This window comes from Bombus huntii, unplaced genomic scaffold (genome assembly GCF_024542735.1).
Source record: "Bombus huntii isolate Logan2020A unplaced genomic scaffold, iyBomHunt1.1 ctg00000097.1, whole genome shotgun sequence".
Taxonomy (NCBI): domain Eukaryota; kingdom Metazoa; phylum Arthropoda; class Insecta; order Hymenoptera; family Apidae; genus Bombus; species Bombus huntii.
The window spans coordinates 42,029-67,098 of NW_026099352.1; the positions used below are offsets into that span (position 1 = coordinate 42,029).

Below are 25,070 nucleotides of genomic sequence, written 5' to 3' on the forward strand. Positions count from 1 at the left end.
TTATATTCATTGGGACAAAATAGATCATACGTAATTCAATAAAATAATATAAAACGAAAGAAACTTTTGGGGCAACTTAACGCAATATGAAGAAGAAAAATTTGAGTTACAAATATATAAAAAGTAGATATACAATATATAGATTAATTTAACAAACGTGTTTAGTTCTACGATTAAATCGTGTTTAGATCTAATAACAAGGACTTTAATAATTTCCCGATGATTGTTCAAGCCCATTTAAATTTCCGTAAGTGTTTCGATACTTATCGACAAGAATACGTTTCTATTTACGAATTATACAGGGTGGTTGATAACTGGCGGTACACGCGGAAAGGGGATGATTCTACGTGAAAAAAGAAGTCGAAAATATAGAATAAAAATTTTTCGTTTGAGGCTTTGTTTTCGAGAAAATCGATTTTGAATTTTCGCTCGGTACGCGTGCACTTTATCACGTCTCGTTATAACGGATCTCACTGTAGATCGTTGTCTCAATTGACGTTATTTTTAAAATTTTTTAAATTTTAAAATTTTAAAATTTTTAAATTTTTAAATTTTTAAATTTTTAAATTTTTAAATTTTTATTCTATATTTTCGACTTCTTTTTTCGCGTAGAATCACCCCCTTTCCGCTTGTACCACCAATTACCAATCACCCTGTATTTCTTAAAGATACAAAAGGTAGAATCACGCGTAACTAGCAATATCATAAATTAACTGTGAATAAACGGATCGTTAGAGTCAAAGGATCATTTACATAATTCAAACACGAGCGTGTGTTACCTTGTTAAGCTATTTATGGTAGATATTGAAAGATCGATAAGCCTGAGACACATATTTATGTCGAAACGAACATTCTCTACGGAAAGTCGAGTCTAATTCGATGAAAACAATTGACTTCCTGAACGAACATATCGATATATATCCACAGTGCAATGACAAGTAAATATTACTCTATTTTCGTACAAGAAAACAGATTAAAACGATGAGAAGTTATCTTGAACAATTGAACTGACCTTCGCGATGAATGAATCTCGCAATTTCACGAATACGTAGACGAAATTAATGTCTGGTGCGTATACGTCCAATAAATTAGAAACGCAAGGTTGTAACTCTTTAATCGCATAACAGGACAAGATGCGATAAACACGTGGAAATATATCATAGTGAACAACGTCTATTTGTAGTTGCCGTAAAATAGGGAATAATTGCTCTTAATGAAGCAACCGTGTTAGCCACTTAATAGTGGCTTGCTTCTAATCCGGAATCACCTTCAATTAGTTGTAACTAGTGGCTTCCTGATAATTACCGCTCAGTGGTTATTTCTTTTTTTTTTTTTTTTTGCTTTATTATAATTGCGATGCTCGAACCATGTTTAGCATGGAACTCGCTTCCTTATTTAAGATCACTTTGTACCATTGATTTTTACTTTTCATGCTTCATAATGAACCAATTTATAATTCATAATAAACCAAAATGACGAACGTTCGTTTAAATCACGAGTTTCAGATATTTCTATTCTCTAAAATTACCTGAATTAATTTTTATTAAATAAAATAGCTATAGGATAATTCCACAAATCAGATATTTTGAGCAGATATCTCGGAATTTCCTGTTTAATTCGCCGTAAATTTTCCCAATACGCTCTGGACCTCCTACATATATATAACGTGTCTATACATAACTGTTAATTCATCATTTTCTCGTAATCCTAACAAACAATGCTTAAAAACTTTAACTACATTTTGGATTATTATCTCGCACGAATAAATTTTAAGCTATTAATCGCTTTCCTGAAAATCTGGGTTGGTTATCAGCTTCGGTACGAGACCATCGAGTAACTCCGGTACGCATGAACGGAAATAATCTCCCAGTTATATCCAAATGTTTAATAATTTTCTACATAGAAATTTAATGAAAAATAAGAATAGAAGAACCTCGCATTACAAAAATCAACTTCCATGAAATCTAAATATTATTTATGCTGTCTGTAATTTTCAACATCTTCTTTCGCAAATCATCATCACCATCATCATCATCACCATTGCGACAGCCATTCTAAAATATATGTATCATTAATTTAATAGAAACTAAGAGTAGAAGAACCTCACGTTATAAAAATCAATATTCATAAAACCAACAAAATATCGTTTTTTAAATATATGTATCATTCAGTTTGTATTGCCTTTACAACGCGTAGATAGGGCGAGGAGATCTCTTCTGAAGACGAGATATTATTCTCATAGAAAGGATACAGAAAGGAGAAGAAGACGTAAAGAAGCTTCTCTGAGACCACTCGTTTCATCACTTCGCCTCTCAAGGTTTACTGCCTTTAACATTACATTATTCGCGCAGAAAAAGTATTCGCTTTTCTCCCAGCTGTTTCCGTCACCCTGTAATTTCATATCGTGTTACCGTTCGATCAAAAGCGACAACTCATTTATTGTAAACGAAGATTCCGTGCGGCACAATTAGCAAAGATAAATTACAGACGATCGTATTAATAATAATAATCTGACCGATATCTCGCAATGCGACCAATCGATAAACGCGAGCACCGTCCAACGCAAGGACGTTGTTAACGTTTCGAAACTGATTAACGTTCGTTCTCTTCTTTCTTTTCTTTCGTTTCTTCCTTCTCGCCTGTTAGCTCGTAAAAGTATCTTAGCATTTATAGACATTTTTTATTTATTTATATTTATTATATATGATGGTATCATAATTAGTACAACAAAGTATTATTACGTTTCTGTTATATATTCATGAATATATTGGAATTTCATTAGGATCGTAATAAAGTCATATAATAATTATATCGAATATGACGTCAGAATTATAAATACGGTTATTATAATGCAGAGTTTCAATTAAGTAAATTTAAAAATCTATATACAAGATACAAAATTATTTAGCGTAATTATATATTTCACAGTAATTACAAAAATATTTAATTATAAAAATAGTCAAACATTTATTATATTAATAAATCCCGATATTTGATAACCATTTATTACATGTTTAAGATAACTATTTATGCTGTATATTTGTACTAAATAAATGTTTGCATTAAATATCTCGTAACTTCTATGTGTATCTTCAGAAATGCTTCAAACTTTACCAATATAATCATTACAATGCTAATGAAATTTCAGAATGTTTTATATAACACATATTCTACATACATATAAATTTTCTGTGGCAAATATGTAAATGCTTTTATAAACTACTAGGTTTATACGCTTTGCAGTCTCATATTTTCCTCCCACTGTTAGCATTATCTGCAGTTTGTATGTGAGTTGTATGAAGTTGATCGAATTCTACGCTTTCAACGAGCTGGTCGAGTGAGGTTCTGCTTGAATAAGTTATAAATCCTGGCAGGAAGAAAGGCACGTGTTATTGATATCGACTGGTTAGCTGGAATGTTGAATAGGAATTTAAAGAACCAACTCAAACTTTATCGATAATAAAATATGGAAAATATGACTGCAAATAATACGTGAAAAATAATGGAAATATTCTATAGGATATTTGAATGTTTATTAGAGAATTTTAATAATAATATGGAACATAAAGAAGAAAGAAATTCGATGATACTAAATAATGATGATACTGAAAATTTCAGTGATTTTTATTAATATAAAATTAACATTAATATAAATAAAAACAAAATCTATTATAAATGATATAGACGAACTTTTTAACTAAATATCGTTAGAAAGAAAAGTGACACAAGTATACATACGAAACAATACAAAATATCCGCATCTATCTAGAGAAATTTGTTATGAATTTCAAAGTCTGTATAAATACGTATACTAATACATAAAGCTTCTAAAGCTCTAAAGTTTTAATGTTTAAAAAAAAGTACAAAAATATTTCTATTAAAATATATATGATATTTTCCACGGTATTTTCTACGCAGTTTCTACAATTAAGGATTTCCTCGTTCCCATCGATTTTCCTCTAGTTGTGAGACCCTCGGATAATCACGTCCCTTTCATTTTATCTTCGCTACGCTCGATTATAAATACGGAACTGAATATAGAATTATTTGCAAATCAATGAATCCGATGATGTAATTTGTTACGCGCTCGAAACGAATTAGTATCACTTATCTTAGTTTCAATCAATACCTCACTTTCTCAAGTCATTGATTAAAATACGATTTACACTCGTACAGATCGAGCCTTCTTTCTCAATATTTCCGTCGAATATTCGTGATCAATCGTTTAATCGACCTTGATAATTAGAATAGAAATAAGAAAATTCGAACGCCAAATCATTAACGAACCAGCCACTTGCTCACGAATCTCGTCAACTTGGCCTTGTTTTGTCGAACAAATTGTAAATTTTTCCAACCTCGGCTTGAGTCATCGATTCAGGGTTAATGCACGTCACCTGAGTTTCTTTGGTCTCGATTTTCACAATTGGAATGCTGTCTGCAGGACAAACTTGCTATTCGATCAAGAAAACTCGTTTCAATGACTCGTCTGATGAACTTTCAATCAGCGTTCTTACGTTTCAACAGAGTCTCTTCAAAAGTTTCAATCAGGGTCTTAACGCTGTACTTTCAGGGTATAAAATATCTTTCAAGACAGAGACTAGTCTAGATTTTCTCTTCAGTATATTGATATTAGAACAATAACTGGAAAATATATTTCTACAGTATTATAATTGAAATTTTTTCATGTAGAGTTATAATAAAATTTTGTATTATAAATTGCCTGTATTATGGATATCAGACAATGAATTCAGCATGAATTATATCGATCTTATATTAAACAATTTATTAGAATTTTCAATGGAATATTTAAAATGTTACTTGATTGTTTTATATTATTATGTGATATTTTTACGAATTTTAAATAAGTTTGCTAGAAGAAGATGTTCATTTTAATTTAAACCATATACATGTATGTATGTATATATATACATAGATTTATAGTTGTGGAAGCGTTCGTTGTAGAACCATTCATTCGTTACCTTCGCTTTCCGTTGGGAAGTGAAAATTTATGAAAACCCTGGTATGCTATAGTTGTCCAGAAATGAAAAGCAATTTTGAACAACTAATCCTTTGTAATCAGAATATTGTCTCGTTAAAAGAGAAAACAAAATTAATACATAACTGATCGCGAAAACATAATTGATCGCGAGTATAGAGGGAAAATATTAGTATAGAAAATGATTGCGAACTAACTACCTTTAAATATTATAAATATTCAATGGTATATATAAATCCAAATATCTTAAAGTTTCATATTTTTATCTTGCATGAAATTCTTATAAAACAGGAAAATTAATTTTTCTCTGTCTCTCTCCCTCTCTTTGATATAAACGCCGCAGTTAAAAAATAAATATGTATGACCTCATGTATATTCATATGTATTTAAGCATCTTTCTTCGTAACTTTGAATGGTTTTCAATTTCATTTAAATTGTTGCATGGCAACGTGAGTTCTGTTGCAAAATTCATATACTTGTAGAAACGTCAGTCGTAAATCAAGCATAACAACAGTTTTACAGTATGTTGTAGAGATTACTTTGTTATTTAAACTTAGAGATCTTCCTGCTTACAGTAATTACAAAAAGTAACTGTACACCATCGTATTTAGAACAGCATTTATATATATACCAATTAATTAAGACTAAGTCTTAAGATAAGACTGATTAAAATATTAGCTTTCGTATCATTTGTAATACTTTCATACATGCTTATAAATAATTAATGCTATCAAAATGAAACGTAAAAACTGATTTAAAAAAAAGGAAGAGAGACGCTTCATTGGGAAATAAGGATACATACGTACAAGTACTTTTTGTAGCCATTGTGTGGCTTTCAAACTCAATTCCAGGGCAAAAAAGAAATTATTGAAAAACGGTTACCTAATATGTACATCATAGTGAAGCAATTATCAAAGGCGAATCCAACGAAAAAACGACACAAAGTGAACTGCCAGAAGCTACCCGTGAACGCAGCAGCCACCCCAGCGAGAAATCCCATTAAATTAGCTCCGAGCAAAGCTGGTATTCTTCCATATTGATCAGCAACCCATCCAAAAATTAATCCTCCGAAGATAGCGCCGATGAAGAAGATACTTTGAGCTATGGTTGGCAATGCATCATACTGACAAACCCATCCCAGCTGCAACAGAAAACTACAGTCGAATGATTTACTTCTGATCACGATCAGCATCACGGAAATCTTATAGCAATTTCAACGCCTCGATTAAACGAATTTTCGATCAAAGTTTCGAAATTCCTAATGAAGCGCGCCTCTGTCCTTTTTTCTTTCCCTTTGAGGAAAAAAGAAGGAGAAGCTTAAGACCCTGCGCGTTCTCGCGTCCTTCTTCTGGATGCTTCCTACCCCTCGATGAATAATTCTCCTCCTGACGAGCGACGCAAAGTTCATGGAAATCCACTGGAGCAAAAAGTCTTGCAATTTATGTCGAACAAATCTGCGTGTTCGCGCTGTTGCTCGTTATAACGTTTTATTAAAGTTTCTTTTCAATCCGATATTTTCATTTTCAGTTTTATCGCAACCTAGTTTTATCAGCTTTCATAATTCGAAATTTTTTATCCTTTTTTTTCTTTAAGTATTTTTATAAATATTTATTCGATTGTATTTTATTTGGCAATGTAACGCTTGAATTTAGAATGTACTCTGTAATTTCACTACATGCACTAATTATTACTGCAATATGTACTAGTAATTCTGTTACGTACTATAATTTTCCTCTGTGGAAATCGACATTGTTAATTTTCCCACTTCTGAACTATCGATCTTTCCACAAACGTTTATTCGACCCTTTTCATCGTTCTTCTTTCTTTCCAAAAATTGTACACTACGCTTATTTTTTATCGAAATAGATCATGCAAATAATCGAATACGACATACACAGTATAAAGGGATTGATTGATAGGAACAAATAAAATATTCAAAAAGCAGGAAATTACAAGTCGAACATTTTCTGTCACCTCGGATGCCACAGACGCATAAGGGACGGTGGTATAATTAAATTCCCATCCTTGTTGGCAATCTTTCGTTGGCCACGATGGGTCCGGTACGTGGCTTCCATTTAGCAAAATTTCCGTGTAATTTACATCGTACATGCTGCATCTCGAGTAACCTTCGCGGTTGACTGGTATCGCCAGCGACAGCCTGAAACGAAGGAGAAGATAACGTAGATTGGTTCACGGTCTTCGATGCCGATGGACGTTCCGACAAGCGAGTAATTAACGTTCTATTTGAAACTCGACAAAAAACATTGGGAATCTCGAGTATTTGTTGAGCTAATAATATTGATTGTTAGTCGAGTCTGATAAAACGTATTTGATTGGAATTTCATTTAAAGCGAAGAAAGTTATTTTCAATTGTAGCTGGATGTACGTTAATTGCTGTTTTCCTGTCTTTACAAATTACTCATTCCTTTGTTTCATCAGCCTTTTCGATTATTATTGTCTCGTATTATTATTGTCGAGTATTGTCTCGTGGTTATTATCTCAACGCTTTTATCGTGTCAATTTATTGCGTTGTGTTCATACGGGTTTGTAGAATATATAATAAACAATGCAATGAGAAATGAAAATGAGAAAATTTTGAAGAATTATTAAATTAGGTAAATTGAAGGGAAAGAAGTTCTGTGAAGGAACTGGATTGGATCTAAACAGATAATAAAGAAAGATGATCCAAGATTTGCGACCTCCGACGTATGTCGAAAACACTTACTCATTAATAACGAATGTCATTAAGATAATTCAGTGACGGTAATTGCGTCTGTTATTCTGATGAATGTTACATAACGAGATAGGAAGTCGATGTCATGATGACTGGCGCTGTCTGAATCAAATCAACCCTATTCACAACCAGATAATACCGTCAAACGATGTTTACATTATTATAATATGAAATCCAATTTGAAGGCTTCGTGAATTTCTATTATCCTTCAATGAAATTATGAAATAATGGCGCAATTTAATGATAAAGATTATTATTATTTCATTAGGCTTGCTGTATAATTTGCTAGATTGTCTTCAACCAGATAAATATATCAATAATTTTAGCAATGGCTATCATCACATACTTTATCGAAAGAGAGAACATTGGTTCTCTTTGATTTTCGATCGTTGAATCGTCGAAAGAAAACTTCGCGGCTCAGAGAAAGTTCTCCTACAAACACGTACATAGCATAAAAATCGGTAACACGCGGAAGTTCTACAGGAAAAAAATCAAAAAGACTTGCTGAGCAAGGCAAGAACTTTCCAATAGAAGGTGAGCATAATAATAAATAACACTTGCACGGATGCTTGCGGAGGAGTCGTTGACTATATTAAACTAATACTAATTATGAAACAATGTAACAGTAACGGTACTAGTCGTAATTAACATACTATCGTTAACATTATCGTGATATCGAAATTTCTTCCCACAAGATCACCGATTAATTGCATCGATTTGCGAAATTCTTAGTGTTCGATGATTATCATAGTCGAGGAAAGGTATTTACAAGATATTAACATCCGCATCTAATCACATCTCGTAGCATCGCGACTTATCACGCGTATCGCCTAACCTTTACATGAATATTGAACGAACGAACACTTCGAACGCATTATGCAAGTGTACGTTACGTTTTTCATTCGCCGGTAAAAGCTTTCAAAAACGAGTTAATGAGCGAACGATACGTGGCATGCGCGAAAGAAACGAATGCTTGCCCATAGAATAGCTGAAAATGATTCGAAAAGTATACTAGCAAAATAACAATAGATTCAGATGATAACTGACCAGTCGACCAGGATTAGTCACAGCCTTTTAACAATTCTATCGATTTTTTGCTACTATTATACTTATTTACTCCAAAGCTAAGATCCTACCTAGGCTAAACTAAACGTTAACTATGACTCACAGTTGGAAAATGCACTTATCTTATACGTAATCATTTATCAATTACTGAGTTCGTTAAGTTCTATTTTTGTTTGCTGAAAGGAAAAAATCTTCCATTAATTAATCATCGCTATATCGTTGTTTGCTATTGTCTTTCGTCTGATCGACAATCATTTACCCATTCCATCGTTGTAGAACTCTTCATTTCTGGTTCCTATAATCTGGTATTTAATATCATCGAATTTATTTTGAAGCACGTGCACGTGCCAAAAAATTAGGTCACGGAAGTTTTATGCATTTCTGTGAAATCTGAAAGAGCAAAATTGCAAAGTACACGTGTGACACGTGGAAATATATAAAACATCGGAAAGTAGCACGCTTTGTAACGTTTAATCGAGGTAAAACAATTTTTTATCCAGCTTCTAGTTTTTTCTTTCGCTTCCTTTATATTCTGAAAAATATGCGTAAAAATCCGCAGGCTACGTATTATGACGTAAACGGAATGGAACGAATCAATAATAGAATAAATTAAATAATATTAATATTAAAATATTAAATAATATTAATATTAAAATATTAAATAATATTAATATTAAAATATTAAATAATATTAATATTAATATAAAAATTATAATAATAATAATCGATAATAAAAGAAATTAAGGACAATGGAACACATATTCGATTTATACTAAATATCCGCGGCTGTCCTGATATTTATTGCCAGTCGCGTACATACGTTCAAGTTATAATTTCTAATACCATTAGAAAGTTAGGAGAATTTTAATCGAGAACGATCTCTATACCCTTTGAACGTAATTTGTTCGTCACTTAATCGCTGCACGCGGTAAACACTAACGAGCAGCTCTTAAACAAAAGTATTTGTACGTTATGGTCAACAACGGGGTGACTAGTTATTAGCGCGTTCTCCTGTTTCATTGAAATTTTAATTGCATCAACGTAGTACGTTCTATGGTCGACGTCTTAACATAATTGTACGGATCGAATGTCTTTACGTAAAACTGTCCCGTGCATGTTGACGATTCGCGGCCAATCAACGATATCAGGCCGAATGTTACGTGCTCAACGCTATTTTTTCGCGTTCACGCTCTCATTGTTTGCGCGAAGGTTTAACGCGTTCGCGCGGCGTACGCGATAATACGCGCTCCGGGAATTTTATCCAAGGAGCATTGTGCGAGCGCAACACGTTGCGACACCACATCCTTTGCCTCTCTCGAAACGTCTTAATAACGAATTATGGTGCAATCGAACCATGCGCGTATAGCAAAAAGCAATCGTTTCTAGCCGTTCACTTTGAACACCGCGAAGGTTAATTTGGCAACTACATATATATCCATGTATTGTGTTTCTAACGATTGCCAAATGCTATTTTCATGCATATAGTGATGCCATCCTTTTGTTACGAAGGATTAGCATCAGAGAAATTTTCGGCTTATTACGCATATTGAAAATGTAACGTAAGATTCATCTTTTTTTTCAGCAAATATGCAGAGATACGCACAGGTGCGTTTGAGTATTAGAGCACCTACTGGTTACATCTATTGGAACGCTCTAGCGGATTTTACGCTGTAAAACATACGACGTGAATGAAAGTTCGGATTTATAATAAAATAAGCAGAAGATACAATCGGAAAAAGGATCTCAGCAAGACGATAGTATTAGGACAGCGTTAGGAAACGGTAGGCCAAGAAAAGCCGGTCGAAAGATGATTCGTAAAACTAAAGGAAAGTGTTGAGATATTGATCCGTTTCATAGCGCCGATGCGAGCGAAAAGTGAACTAAAAATTGCGCGTTTAAGCACTAAAATGTCTATATACTATCACGAAACTACGAAATATTACTAATCTTCTATTTACAACGAAGCTCGTAAGTCTCGTGACCAATTTACACGAAAAAAGATCGAGTTAGGGACACGATAACGATTTAATGAAACTTCTAATCTCTAAATCTCTAGAGAGAAATCCTTAAAAGCTGTAGATCCTTAATAAACAATTTACCGATTACGACGATAAGTCCCCTGATGCTCGTAACCAATTTTACACAGAAAACGGATCACCAAAGTTGCAAGACTTTCGAGTTGGAGGGAATGACGCGTTAACGAGAGCGTCGCGACGTATAATGTTTACAAAGTTTGCGTGGAAATTAACACGATCAGGAATAAGCTGGATCGTTGTCACCGTTTACGATCGTGTTTCCGAGATGAAAGAAACAGCTACTATTATGCAATCGATCGTTTCGAACTAGTAAACAGCGTAGCGAAATAAAACTCGGTGTAAGTCTTAACATACGTTCACTAGCAGGAACGTGTTTTATTGAAACTTTTACGACTCGCTACCGGCTGCTCCAGCCGTTGCATTATTTGAATAACATCGAAGGTTGTTGACCTAGCAACCGAACGAAGGTGCGATCCAATTGGATGTGGATGTAATTAGACCTTGAAATACCTTTCGTCATCGAGCATTTCCAATCCCCCCCGAGTGTCCTCCATTTTTGCGCTTAGTCTTTACGCTCGATATCGTCGCGATTTGCAAGCACTCGCTAGCAACAGAATGTGCGATCGTCGTCGCGCATCGCCGTTTCGACAGAATTAACGTCGTTGGAATCTCACAACGATTGAGAAACCGCATATTTACTTCGCGCGAAAACCACGATGAACGAGTTATGTCTCGTTCGGGCTAATTTCTTTGAAGTAGTCAATGTGTCGATTTTTAATTTATGCTTCAAATATGTAATATCGGAAAATAAGGATAGAAATTTTTTTCCGATTACTTACAATTTATTAATATTAAATTGAATATACAAATATAAATTGGACAGAGAACGATATTTATTTAACGGAAACTAAATGCAATACTCGTATCTATATCAAATAACTTTACAGTTATTTGATCACTCTCGTCACAACGAATCTAACACACACACACACTCTCTCTCTAACAACTCTATCAATTCTCACGACTCTACTCTTCGACGACTCGAAACCTCTAACGACTCTACTCTTCGACAACTCAATTAGCTCTGATCTTCGCCAATACACTCCTGCTCGGTCGTGCTCGCTCTTGCTCTCGTCCTCTCACACACACACACACGCACACTTTTCGGCTCACATACTCTGGCCTCTCGATTGCCACTCCTTGAAATGTGGAACCGTACTTTTGTTTTGACGCTGCTTATCTTTTCTCGCGTCACTGTTACTAGGCGCTCTTGGATGTAAACAAACCACGAAAGACGACGTACACGGTGTTTTCTAATTTCAGCCGATCTCCAATCAAAGCTATTCTACGATATTACAAATATTAAGAATCGAAGATCCAGTGTGGAGAATTTGAAGGGTTGACTCTGAGATTTGAGAGTAATTTCAGAGAATAGAAGCTTAATTCCTGCGATTACTTCCTTCACATACTTCCCCTTTTCGGATCTTGACACTACGCAAGTCTCTTTCGGTCGTGCCGTACACCTCGCTGCAATATGTCCAAATCCGCTGCACTCGGAACACCTAACACCTTCTCCCCTCTCCGGACACTTAACACTTAGATGATCCTCACTACCGCAAATGAAGCATCTTCCCTTCTTCATTGCATCTACAGATTGACTGGGCTTCCCGTTCTTCTGGGTTTTAGCCGGCTTCACAATCGACTTTGCTCTGCGACTCTTCTGCTCTTCGTACATCACTAACCTCTTCCTCAACTCTTTGATTGACGTAGCGCCGTACAATATAGCCTTATTGTTCTCGTCGTCTATTATTCCATCCACTATGTATTCCACCTTTGCTTCCTCCTCTATGTCCACATGGCTGGCTATTTCGAGCATGCGGTACATGTAAGCCAAACATGTTTCATCACTCTCCTTTTTTGTTTCTTCAAGTTTCTGATGTACTTGCCTACTGTTGACTTTCCTCGAAAATTCTTTCACTAGCCCCCTCTTCAACTCATGCCAAGTCCTGGCATGACACTCGAAGCTCGCAAATATTTTCGCTGATCCCTTCAGCAGCTTCCTGGCGTAGACTGCCTTCTGCCCATCCGACCACATGCACGTATCAGCGACTTCCTCGAACGACTCGAACCATCGTTCGACATTTTCACCTTTGTCGCCACTAAACGACTCTAATGCATCTTCGACGTCTCTAAAACTCAGTGTCAAACCAACACATGCCCTTCGACAATATTCATCACGGTCCTGATACACCCTTCGCGTATCTCTCTTGTATCCTCTTGCGTTTTTCTTGTCATCTTCATCCTCAGTTGACCGGTTAGCTCTTCACCGCCCGTCGATCCCTTAGGATACGATTGTCCAGCCCTACACGCCCGATTCAGCCTTGCAATCAGCACTGACCTCGCACCCGATATAGGGAGGTTCATTCGCGCGAGCTTACTCCTCAGCTCCTCCAGCGTCGAACCCTCTTCACCCGACAATCGTTCGTCCCCAACGTTTGCCATTTTTCACACTACACAAACTTAAACAGTCAACGATATCGTCTTTTACCGCACCGCGTACCGGTAAATTCACAACTAGCTCGAATAGCTCTGTTAAACCGTTTCGTTTTCTGTCTTGTCCAATCCCGGACGAGCCCCCAAAAATATGTAATATCGTGATATAATGTATTTACAAGGAGTGGACAATAGAGATGTTAATCAGACAGAAAAAGACGATTGTTGTTCAACCTGAACTATTCACGCCAAACGTACAGAAAACAGCGCAACTAAATAACTAGATAGCGACTCGACTTTTACCAAAACGCAATCAACACTCTCTTGGCAACGCCACTCGCAAACTCTGTCTCCGCTCAACTCGCACTCGGCTCCTCGACTCACACTCTGTTTCTCGACTCACACTCCTAGGCCCTTTTTCCTAGGCCCACCGCACACGTGTTCTGCAGACGCTCGTAGCCAGGGTCACGTAGGTCTTTTCCACGAAACTATGCACTTGAAAAGACCGATGACACATTGATGGACCCAACGGCGCCTCGGCTCTCGCGACATTGTTCATAGTTCGCCCGATATTTCTTAGGCCTTTCGTCCACGATACTACATATATGTAGTGGTGTACTGGTCATCTTTTTTCCACACGTTTTTAGCTTTTTAGCTGTTTGTGTATGGGCGCCTAATCAGCCAATCAGAAATAGCCGGTATTCTATGAATCCTTTTCTTCAATGCTCGAAGAGCTGGATATTTATCCAAAGCTGATGCCCCAAACATATACTCGAAATTTTCAAGGGCCGCTGCAAACACGAAGTCCGCCCATGTCGTCTGAAAAAAGGTTTGTATACATTTATTTTGTACCTCCTCTATTAAACAATTTTTTTAATTTACCTTGAAAAATGTGAAAAATCGAACTCTTAACTAAAGATCACTAGCTTTTTAGGAAGAATTTGGATTTTTATTTTATTGTCAGAATTTAATGGATAATTTTAGAAATTTCAACCTTTGGAGGTATTTGTTAATTAAAAATGACAAAACTGGTATTATGTAAAAAAGAGTAATGTGTATCCTGAATCAATGTCGAATGGAAATTAGACAGTTCTATAAAAATAAGCCTTCTCACGATTCCACAACTTCATAGCTTAATTAAATACAATTCTTCGGCGATATAATTACAAATATATTTACAGGAATTGTGTAATATGATAAATATCTCGTTAAAGAAATTGAAATCGTAAATTCCGCGGATAACCAGCGTTTATCATATAGAGACAGGGATTTGCAAAGAATAAAAGTTGTAGAACGTTGAAAGGCGTTGAGAGAAACGTGATGTTATCCCGTTATTCGTTAACGCAACGCAGTTAAAAAAAATCCCGTAGGAAGATTATGATAATAGATAACCTGAGTCGAGTGTTTGTCGGGGGATCTAAAAGATTCTTTCGAGTTGAGCGTCTGAGATTGCAGAGAAGAAAATTTGGAAGCCATCGAATTTGTGATGTCGATAGAAATCTTCAGTTGGAATCGTTGTATCATAACGTAGTCTGCTTATTGTCGATAAGACATTACTAAACTAAAAGTGACTACTAAAAGTTTCTATCCTCTAAATTCTATCTACGATTCTATAATCTAAAAACTGACTTTTGCAAACAAACTGTAACATTCGCTTAACGGAAAGACATACGTATCTTGTTTGTACTCGTCTTTTCACAATGAATTCTTGAACGTCTGTCTCTATGGTGAGACAAACGCAAAGTCATCTCATCAGTTACTCACCTTGCTCCAAATCTTCAAGAGTATCGACGAGCACGTCGCATATCATCGCATCCCATTCGTCCTTTCCCATTAGATCGTACTTCCTCGCCAAGTATCGCGCCACAGCGTTACTCTGCGCTACCGGTTTCCCGTCTATCTCCAGCACAGGCAGCTTTTTATAAGGCATTGCTAAGAACAAACATGGCTCATATGAACACTGTGTAGAGGGAAACGAACGATAGGAAATCACAACACAGCTTCCGAGGCCGTTGCGTTCTTGTGAATAGATGAATCGAAATCATTTCGGTTTTAATCAACATGGCCTAGTAAAGAAATACAGAAATGTCTTCTTTCTCCTTTTTTTCTTTTCTTATGATTACGATGGACAGGGTATCGCGTGTTTTTGACTGTTGAGAAGAACCTAAAGTTTTTAAAATCAAGGATAAAAGATCGAGTATAAAATTTGTAATTCTCACGGAAAGGAACGAATCTGTCTGATGCGGTGTACTGAATGTACGAGGAACGATCAGTATCGTTTTGCGGGAAGACCTTATGCAATGATAGTGGACTTACAACTGCGAATAAAAAATTCACGTCGCATAATACCAGACACGGAAAAAATATTAGAAAATGTACACGGTTCTTGTAATGAAAATTGAAATGCAAGGAATATAAATCGAATGTCTCTTGCGAACGTAATTTTGTGTTTTACACCGACAGGATTGATTTACAGACTTACGTTGATTTTTGGTTTCTCTATCTGCAAGCGACATATAAGATTATATCGAAGACTATGCTGCGTAAAACTTTTATTATACTATTTACGATAGAAATGTCGCAACGGAAGATCGAATTTTATGTCTGCTTTGTTCTTTCGACTTTTTAGCTATGTTCTTGTTCATATCCGAACTGATTTCAATTTTTTATCCTTTTTTCCGACAAGTCCTAAAAAGTTTTTAAATTAACGAGAAACGTAGAAGTATTTTTGTATTCCTATTTTAAGTCACCTATTTACGGTTTTCTCAAAATATTCGAAATGCTTCGATTCATTGAAAACAATAAAGATTGCAACACAAAAATTCGAGAATCGTAAGTGAATTAAGTTGGTATTCGATAAACACGATATTACGGAAGCAAAACTTAATGAAAAGTTCGACTTTATTCCGTATGAAATTTTACTTTAAGTAAGTTTAGCCTGCACGTGAAACGAAAGTTTTATATACAGAAAAGTTTGAGTAAATGGTAGATACCTGAGAGTTGAACGATGAAAGTAAAAATCGATTCTTCACGCTTACAATCCTTGTATTCAGGCCAGAGTTCTTCGGGGATCCTCTCGTCGGTATACTCGATGCCAGTATATGCAAATATGTACCGTATATGTTCGGCACGACCACGGGCATTGAAGTAGATTAGTTTGTAGGTAGGTTCGTCGCTCATTTTCCTTGCTCTGTCAACTTATCGAGAAAAATGATACAATTAACTCGTGTAATTAACAGACTGTGTGCGTGTTTGTGTGTATAGAGAACAATTTATTTATAGATGGAATAATTCGTATAATACGCAAAATAAATCATTTAGAAGGCTGGAATATGTGTTTTTGAAACAATTAATTATGTCGAAAAATATTTCAAACGAGATATAATTATGAAAAAAATAATAATTAAATGTATGTAAATGTATGTAATAATAGTTAAATGTATGTAAATGTAATAATTAAATGTAATTAGTTGTGAAAAAAATAATAATAAAAAATAAATAAATGTAAAAAAAGAATTAAATGTAATTAGTTTCTTTTTACGCACGCGATATTATTGGCGATATATGAAGGTCAACTTTATCTTTTTAAATAGATATATTTATACATATATTTATAGATATAAATACATATATTATATAGATATAATAGTATATATAATATATATAATAATATAAATGTCGAGTCTGAATCTCTGAGTCCGAGCTCGAGGCGCCCTCCCGGGGAGGGCTCGCGGGAGGTAGCGGTTCTGCGTTGAAGTTCTCCATCGTCCGGTCGCGCGTGGGGTACCTTTATTGTCGATAGTTACACCAGTGACGAGGGCCTCAGGCTTGATAACGAATCCGTGACCAACGGGAGGACAGGTTCCCTTGCTCTAACTCACACGTGCACCACTCCCTGCTCGTAAGGCACTCGACTTCCTTCACCGATCAGCTCTCTAGCAAGACTGCTCGTCATCCCAACGACGCCACCGAAACAAGACTCCGGTCGAGTGTCTCAGTACACACGATCCTCCGATCGACGTACGATTGCTATCGGTTTGGACTTGCGATTGTTTCGTTATGGCTATATTAGGGTCTAGGTTGCAAGGTTAGGGTGTTTTCCTGAAGTTCCAGAGGGGCCCCGGCGTCCTTTCGTCTCCGACTCGGCCATCCTGACACTTACACGTCCTCGTGTGTGGCCTGCTGGCTTAGTCTACCCGTCGGGGCTTCCACCACGCAGGCATCGACCCGGCGCTCGTCCTCGGGGCAATGTTTTTCTTCTCGCCGCGATGGACAGCGAGACGCGATGTGTCCCGGCATGTGGCAGTGAAAGCACAACGCTTTTGATGGTGCAGCCGGTCGGCTTTCCTCCGGGCGTCGGGGGTCCTTCTTCGGTTCCCACTTCGCCCTCTTGCGGCATTCGAATGTCGGATGTCCGTAAATACCGCAGTGGCCACACCTGGTCCAGGGGGCGGGTGACCTGCCTCGTTTGTTTCCGGAGCTCGCTAATGACCTCCACGACGGGGGCGTTGGCCACTCCGTGTATAGGAAGGGCTTCATTTCTCTTTGGAATTGTTTCACCGACGTGATGTCATTCGTGAGCGCTAGTCGTTTAAAACGTTCATCGCGCGAGCCCAGCAGATGGAGGGCGGTGGCGGCGAGTACCTCTTCCCTGGTTGAATTTCGCCACTTCGACCCCAGGAGGGTGATGATACGATTTCCGTACGCTCCTGGTGTTTCGCCGTCCCGCGGTAGTTCCTCGGCTACCTTGATTAGCGACGCGGCTGCTACTTCTTGGCCACCGAAGTGCGCGGCGAATTGTTCCTTAAAATCTGGCCAGGTGAGCTCGTCGCCGTTCATTATCTGCGTAAGCCAATACGCTGCCGGACCCTCTAGGGCACGGTTTAGGGCAGAATACAGTGCGCTGTTTTTCAGGCGGTGGTCCCTCATGAGCAGGCCGACGGCTGTGCACCAGGCGGCTGGATCTGCGTCCGCGGCTTCGGGGTTGAAGCGCGGTAGCGATACCCAGGTTGCCCGGTGTCCTTTCTTCTTCTTCTTCTTCTTCTTCCTCTTCTTCTTCCCTAGCGACCGCTTTAGTGCGCGCACGATACTCTTACGATCCCGTGCCGACAACGTGTGTTCGGATGCCACTTCTGATGTCGAGTCTGAATCCGAATCCGAGCTCGAGTCACATTCCGAGTCCGAGCTCGAGGCGTCCTCCCGGGCAGGGCTCGCGGGAGATTGCGATTCCGTGTTGGAGTTCTCCATCGTCTGGTCGCGGGTGGGGTACCTTTATTGTCGACAGTGACACTAGTGACGAGGGCCTCAGGCTTGATAACGAATTCGCGGCCAACGGGAGGACTATCATATAAAAAGCAACAGGATACACGAAATAATATAATTCTGACTAGGACAACATAAACGCAAGAAGTGTTGATATTGAAAAAAATATTTAATTTTGTATATAAATATTTTCATATTTAAAAAAGTTTCCGGAAGCAGGAAGATTTACAAACAAATAATATCATAAACCGAATGTTTCATGATCCTTTTCTAATTAGAGTGTGTCACAGCATGTGAGAACGTTTCTTAAAAATATGACTTATTGCAAATACTTAATCGCAATTATAAACGATTAAGACCTTCTCACAACGAGGCAATCTATCCAAAGTATAAAACTCGTTATACTTGATGAGAAAACAAATCTCTACTTAGGTTTCATTTCGTTTCATCGCGTTTATAAAAAGTGAATTTGTATGAACACATCGTGCAATTTAGTAATTAGGACCGTTGATCTCGCTGCAACATAGATGGATAGAAAAAAGCCATTTAAAATGATACAACGTCGGGAAGACAATTATGAAAATTATAAATGGAACACAAGATAAAATTGTTTAAGATTAATTCTTCTTTTTTTTTTTTTTAATCGCGAGTGTTTGCAAACGAAGTTTCAATCTGTTTACAATGATAGCAATGAGAGGAGGATGTCTATGAAAGTTATAAATGCGATATTGAATAACATTTCTGCGAGTGGGTTTGTTTTTCGCTACAAATGTTTTTTAAACGAATCTGCAATCTGTTGGAAACAACGGAACAGTAACGGGACGACTGATAGGGAAATAAAAAGGATCGCGTTTTATTTGAACAGACAAATCTTTGAAATCTATTCGAAAGTCTATTTGAAATGGTACGAGCTCGAAAAGAACGGTGAATACTATAGAAGAAGGATTAATTAAAATTCTTATTAATCTGTACGCTTTGTATATTAAATACCTTGATCGATGCCAAGATAACAAATTATTATACAAAACAGTGAAGTATCCACGTCTGACATTAATATTGAGTATTACCATTACTGTAATTTAATTTTTAACCGATCCTGAAAATTCCTTAGAACGTAAAAAGTATAAAATGTTACTGTGCATTTCAAGATTAAATGCACTGTAATTTAGAAACAGTTATGAAGCGGAAACAAATAATTTATTCAGAATAAGAATTCTACGTAATCATGTTAAAAAAAACGTACTTATAACGCGTTTAATCTCCAAATATGTAAAGACAATAAGGGAAAAAAATTAAACGAAGAATCGTATTTTTTGTAAATTCACACAAGATTTTATCCAAAAAAAAAATTGGCCTGTACCAATATTTTTATTTGTCGTTACAAGTTACGAGGGTATTAAAAAATTGGCCACGAATGGACCAGAGATAAGAATTTATCAGACTTGCTCTCGTAAATTTCAAGACGTTGCATCGGATATTCTTGAAAATCTTTGGACAATGGCCTCGATATTTCGCAGCTTCTATCCTCGAAGCGGAAGAACTCGGCGTTAAAAGCGACAGAACTGGAGAAACCCGGTGACCGCGAGCCTTTCACGCTCTCGACAGATTTCTTATCCCTCGTAATCCTCCCGGTGTCACCCAATTTCCACCCTCGTATTGCGATTTGTTGCTTCCAACGAGGCGACACCTTGTCTTGTGATTTCCTTTTTCGTCGCGTGAAACACGACCGAACACTTGTTCAAACACACAATTCATATTTATCTAACTCGACAAAACGCCGTGTCATTGAAACAATAGCATTCTTTGGCTTTTATGTAAATTCCAATAAATTATGATAATGTTCGTGGAGACATTATTGCTACCTATTTTATCTGTCGTGATCCAAATTGATTTGTGGCTACGTATGTATATATATATATATTTGTATTTTCTTTTGTTCTTTCTTTTTAATTTATGTGATCTGAGAATTACATTTCTGAGAGTTCGGTGAAATTCGATGCTTTATTTTTATCAGTAGAATCTTCCTTGTCATTGTCAGAGCGCAGACGTTTACGCGTTTACGGAAAGTTTAAGGATACAAAAATACAGAAAAATGTAGAAAATATGCAAGAATATGTAAAATATCGAAAGTACAGTACTTCTAATAATACTTAGTAGCATGCTTACAAACAAATTTCTTTTGTATTTCTTGAAATTGCGTAAAGATTCGCGGTAATTATCGGATTTTTGTCCTCTTTTATCTGCTTTTTTTATTCGCAACTTATATGAGATATGAATTAATATTCAACGACGTGCGCTCTGTGCCACGAAATGAATTATCTCGCGTTAAGACTGCGGCAATTCTTACGTTTGATATTTCATTTAACGAACAGCCGCGCGTTCCTGAGTTTAAAAACCGCCACTCTGAACTTACGCTGAGAATAATATCAGGAAAAGCGAACGAGAGATGATTAGAAAGAAAATGCGAGGAGCAGTGAGGGGGATATTACTAGACTGCGCTTTTTTGTGCAAGTATAGCAGGATGTTTGGGAGTGTAAAATTTTAACGAATGCGTATAATATGAAAAAATATATGAAATATCCAAGGTATAGTTTTATTAAACTTACTTTTTATAATGCTTCGTAGGTAAAACAATTTTCTATCCAGATTCCACTTTCTCAATTATATTTTCAAAAATGCTCGATAAGGAGTACAATTTTCTACCCAGGTTGTACCTTTCTAATTATATCTTCCAAAATTCTTGATAGGTGAAACAATATTCCACCGACGATTTACTTTTTTAATTGTATCCCCAAAAATATGGACCTGCTTAACGTTTAGATATTATTATTTTTTTCGTTGTTACTTGATACGGCTAGCAATTAAATAGTGAGAATAAGAAGAATTGGAAGTGCCATTTTCGAAAAAGAATTTTGGTTTTAAATTGGAAATTAAATTTGGTTTGGACATATATGACACAATTTGTATGGACAATGAAGAGTACGAATCTACGAATTTCGAGGTAAAAGTATTGATATATGTATCGATATTTCTGGTCGTTACAATATCTCTAATCAATACAAAGTTCTAACTGAATGTTAGAATGTTAAACGTTAAAACGTTTAAAACGTTAAAATGTGTATCGAATCGTTGTAATTCCAAAGATGTCAATTGATGTAATGTAATAATAAAGTATAAAGTATAATAAAGTATAAAGTATAATAAAGTATAAAGTATAATTTCGTCTGTGGTATAATCTTTCTATTCCATTTTGTTACGTCGCACCGCGAGCAATATGGCAACCAGATGTCACCGGATACTCGCAGCGTATCCTCCATAGTTTCAAGTACCTTGCATAAATCTCATAGATTTCCTAGAAAAGGTCCTTCAAACCAAACAAACGTCTGTTTCCGAAGAATTTCTAAAGACTATTGTCTACCCCGACTGGACAAGGGAAAGTTAGTTTTTCTCACGTATGCTGCAACTTTCCTCCCACTAACCACTTTCTCTCGAGGGCGGTTAAGACCCTTCGTTAACCAATTAACAACGAAGCCACTTCCTTCACTCTCCTAACTAAAATCGTCACCAACAAATCCGATGGTCCCGTGCGCTAGACACACCCATCCTTAGCTTTCCTCCGAGACAGCATCGTCTCCCAAGACAGTTCTGATTTTACATCCTTCGAACGGCCAATATCCTTCCACCGGGTAGGACACACCCACAGATCAGTCACTTATTCATCTCGTACATACGCATCAGCGTAACTGCCTTCGTTATAAGTTGTTGGAATAAACGGTGAAATATAACTTACTATACTGTGTCATATTCATTTAACCACCTCTTATCTTAACCGAAACAGGGGAACGATTACTTCGCGGCGTCGATTCACCGAATCGTAGCGAGAATTTACGCCTCTCGCTACTGCGACTGCGTCTCTCCGCGAACGGTCGTAACACATTGATCGACAGAAGTACTAAACTCTAATAACATAAATTTATATATTTTCTATTTCCCAGCCACCAGTTTTATAGATTTTTCTATCTTCTGTACTACTTTTATCCCTTTTATTTTTTCTTACATGAGATTATTGTAAATTTAATATCATTTGTTCGCAATATTTGTTATTTATCTTTCCTTGAATTTGAAATTTCGCGCTTCAATGTTGTGTGTTGTTCGACGTTTTATCGAACGATGTTTATCGAACTAGTTTATGAATACATACATAATCATTAAAGAATCTATAAACCTTACTAGTTTGTTTTTACTAAGTTTTGTTACAGAAAACATGTTCTCATAAATTTTCAACTTTAATTTATGGAAATTTATTAACCTTAAACTATAAAATCATTCAATGAGTCTTTCCGGATGTTTTTATGTAGTCATAATTTCACATAACAGCACAGCTCCACCAATAGGATAAGAGTTACGTGGAAGCAACAGGGGGGAAGAAGAACATATATTGATCTAAAGGTTATTTTTGTCTCATTCAAGTTTCTGTTAACCGGCTTGGAAATTTCCTGTGCTTGTTTCGACTTTGAAGTCTTAAAAAAAAAATTGTAAGTAAATAGTATATATATAGTATATATATCCCGAGTCAATGTTTCTCTTTATAAATAATAAACCGTTTAAAAACTATATTTTGTATGTTTTTTCCTTATTCATAATTAAATAATAAATATGAAATACTTCTACAGAAAGCCGACATCCTTCAATTAACCGAACAGCAGATGATTTAAAAATTAGTAGTTGAAAGAAATAAATGTTATTACATGTTCATAATTGATCGATAAATTTAAATATACAATTAGAAAATGTTTCTTAAGTTTGGAAGAATATATAATCATGCTGAATGTTTTGTAGTTACGAAAGTTGTATACAAACATACATTGTACATACGACTAGTAATGGTACTAAATTACTGTTAGAGGGTCTTGGGTGTATAGAACCATATGGTTAAATTAATACTAGAGATAACGAATCGTGCGAATGTAATTAATATTTTGAAATGCGTTGTTTGCATTAATTGATAGTTTTCTTATAAACTTTTTTATAAACAATTTCATTGCTATAGAAAAAAGATAAATGCCGGTAATATGTCTATCCTACTTAAATAGAAAGTGCAATATTTTGTTATAATATTTGGCGCAAGTTTATACATTATTACATCCAAAAATAATATTCTTTTTATATCTAAGCTATATTAAAATATAAAGATACAAATAGCTATGCGAGTAGTTAGTAGTTGATGCTTTTTACTTAAATTGTCTTATACTTCATAATTTGTAATAATATAATTCTTATCATCAATGATTCTTTGTTTTTACTTTGTATATATTATACTTCCAGGAAGATGCCGCTCTATAAATTGACTTACTTCCCAGTTACGGCATTGGCAGAACCAATCCGTTCTTCTTCAGCTATGCTAGTATTCCATTTGAAGATGAACGTATCAAAAAGGACGTCTGGCCAGAAATAAAGCCCTGTAAGCTTAAAATTTAAAGAAATTCTGTTTCTTAAATCTCATCTTTCCTAATTTAACTAAAGTAGCTAAATAAAGTAGAACACAATTATGCAGAGTATAACAGAGATTATTGTTTAATCTCCATTGCTCTATAATATATATGGGAGAACAATAGGTATTGTTAAAGAGACAATGCCCTTATTGATGCCACTGTTGATACTATTCATGATATTCGTCATAGTGAGTATCCAGTGCTGTTTTGCATAAATCTTATGAGAATCTTGATAACAGATAGTACATATCTGTTCAGGTATTTATTAGTTGAAATCCGATTTAATATTTGATTTAATCGAACGATACACGTATGTCAACAATACAAGACAAAGGATTAAAAAGGATTGTAATTCTATCTTCAGTATCATTTAAATTTCGCACAACACTGTATTCAAATTAGTATAACATTAGCGAATAGTATTTAACTGAAAACAAATTTTCAGAAATTGCCGCCTTCCACTATGAGGAGGACGAGAAGGTCAAAGCTGCAAAACGCAAGGCTGCTGAAGAGACGCTGCCGTTCATTTTAGAACGTTTGGACCAGCAAGTGAAGGAAAATGACGGCTACTTCTACGATGGTACTCTCTCTTGGGCTGATTTAACATTCGTTGCTCTGCTCGATTATTTGAACTTTATGTACAAGTCTGATCTGATCGAGAATTACGAGAATCTGAAGCTGCTGGAGAAAAAGGTCCTCCTTCTGCCCAAGATCAAAAACTGGATTGAGAGACGCCCAGTTAGCGAATTCTAAACTTCACGATTGCTTATGGTTTTATAAGCGTTTAAAGATTGCGGTCTTAGTGTGTTGAGAGAATGAAGAACGAATCGTGTTGATGGAAGTTTGTATGGAATATACTGATTGCTTTTAACATTCATTAGTTCCAGTTATTACCGATATTTTTGTCATTTAGTCAGGGTTTTCCCTTTAGATTACGTTGTGATAGAGAACTATTATTTGTGTATTCCTACAGAAACATACGAACTATATAA

At 36.0% G+C, this 25,070-nt stretch overlaps 2 protein-coding genes across 3 annotated transcripts in view; both read right to left on the bottom strand.

Moving 5' to 3' along the window:
- The window catches only part of LOC126876821 (organic cation transporter protein-like), a gene marked incomplete at its 5' end in the record, with an annotated part of 130,907 nt that overhangs the window by 3,846 nt on the left and 101,991 nt on the right, over positions 1-25,070 (bottom strand). The window contains 2 exons of the mRNA XM_050639684.1: positions 5,879-6,137; positions 6,971-7,154. Of these exons, the coding sequence (XP_050495641.1) occupies positions 5,879-6,137; positions 6,971-7,154 (443 nt within the window). The remainder of the gene's footprint in view (positions 1-5,878; positions 6,138-6,970; positions 7,155-25,070) is intronic.
- LOC126876825 (hematopoietic prostaglandin D synthase-like) lies at positions 14,033-22,435 on the bottom strand. 2 transcript variants are annotated; one of them, XM_050639692.1, is made up of 4 exons: positions 22,377-22,435; positions 16,318-16,521; positions 15,089-15,256; positions 14,033-14,143 (listed from the first exon to the last, which is right to left on the bottom strand). In XM_050639692.1, exons 1-4 carry the CDS (start codon positions 22,393-22,395, stop codon positions 14,106-14,108), a joined length of 429 nt encoding a protein of 142 aa, XP_050495649.1. In that variant the 5' UTR covers positions 22,396-22,435; the 3' UTR covers positions 14,033-14,105. The 2 variants fall into 2 exon arrangements, with proteins under 2 accessions (XP_050495649.1, XP_050495650.1); XM_050639693.1 differs by lacking the exon at positions 22,377-22,435 and adding an exon at positions 21,193-21,899 and having other exon boundaries at positions 14,036-14,143.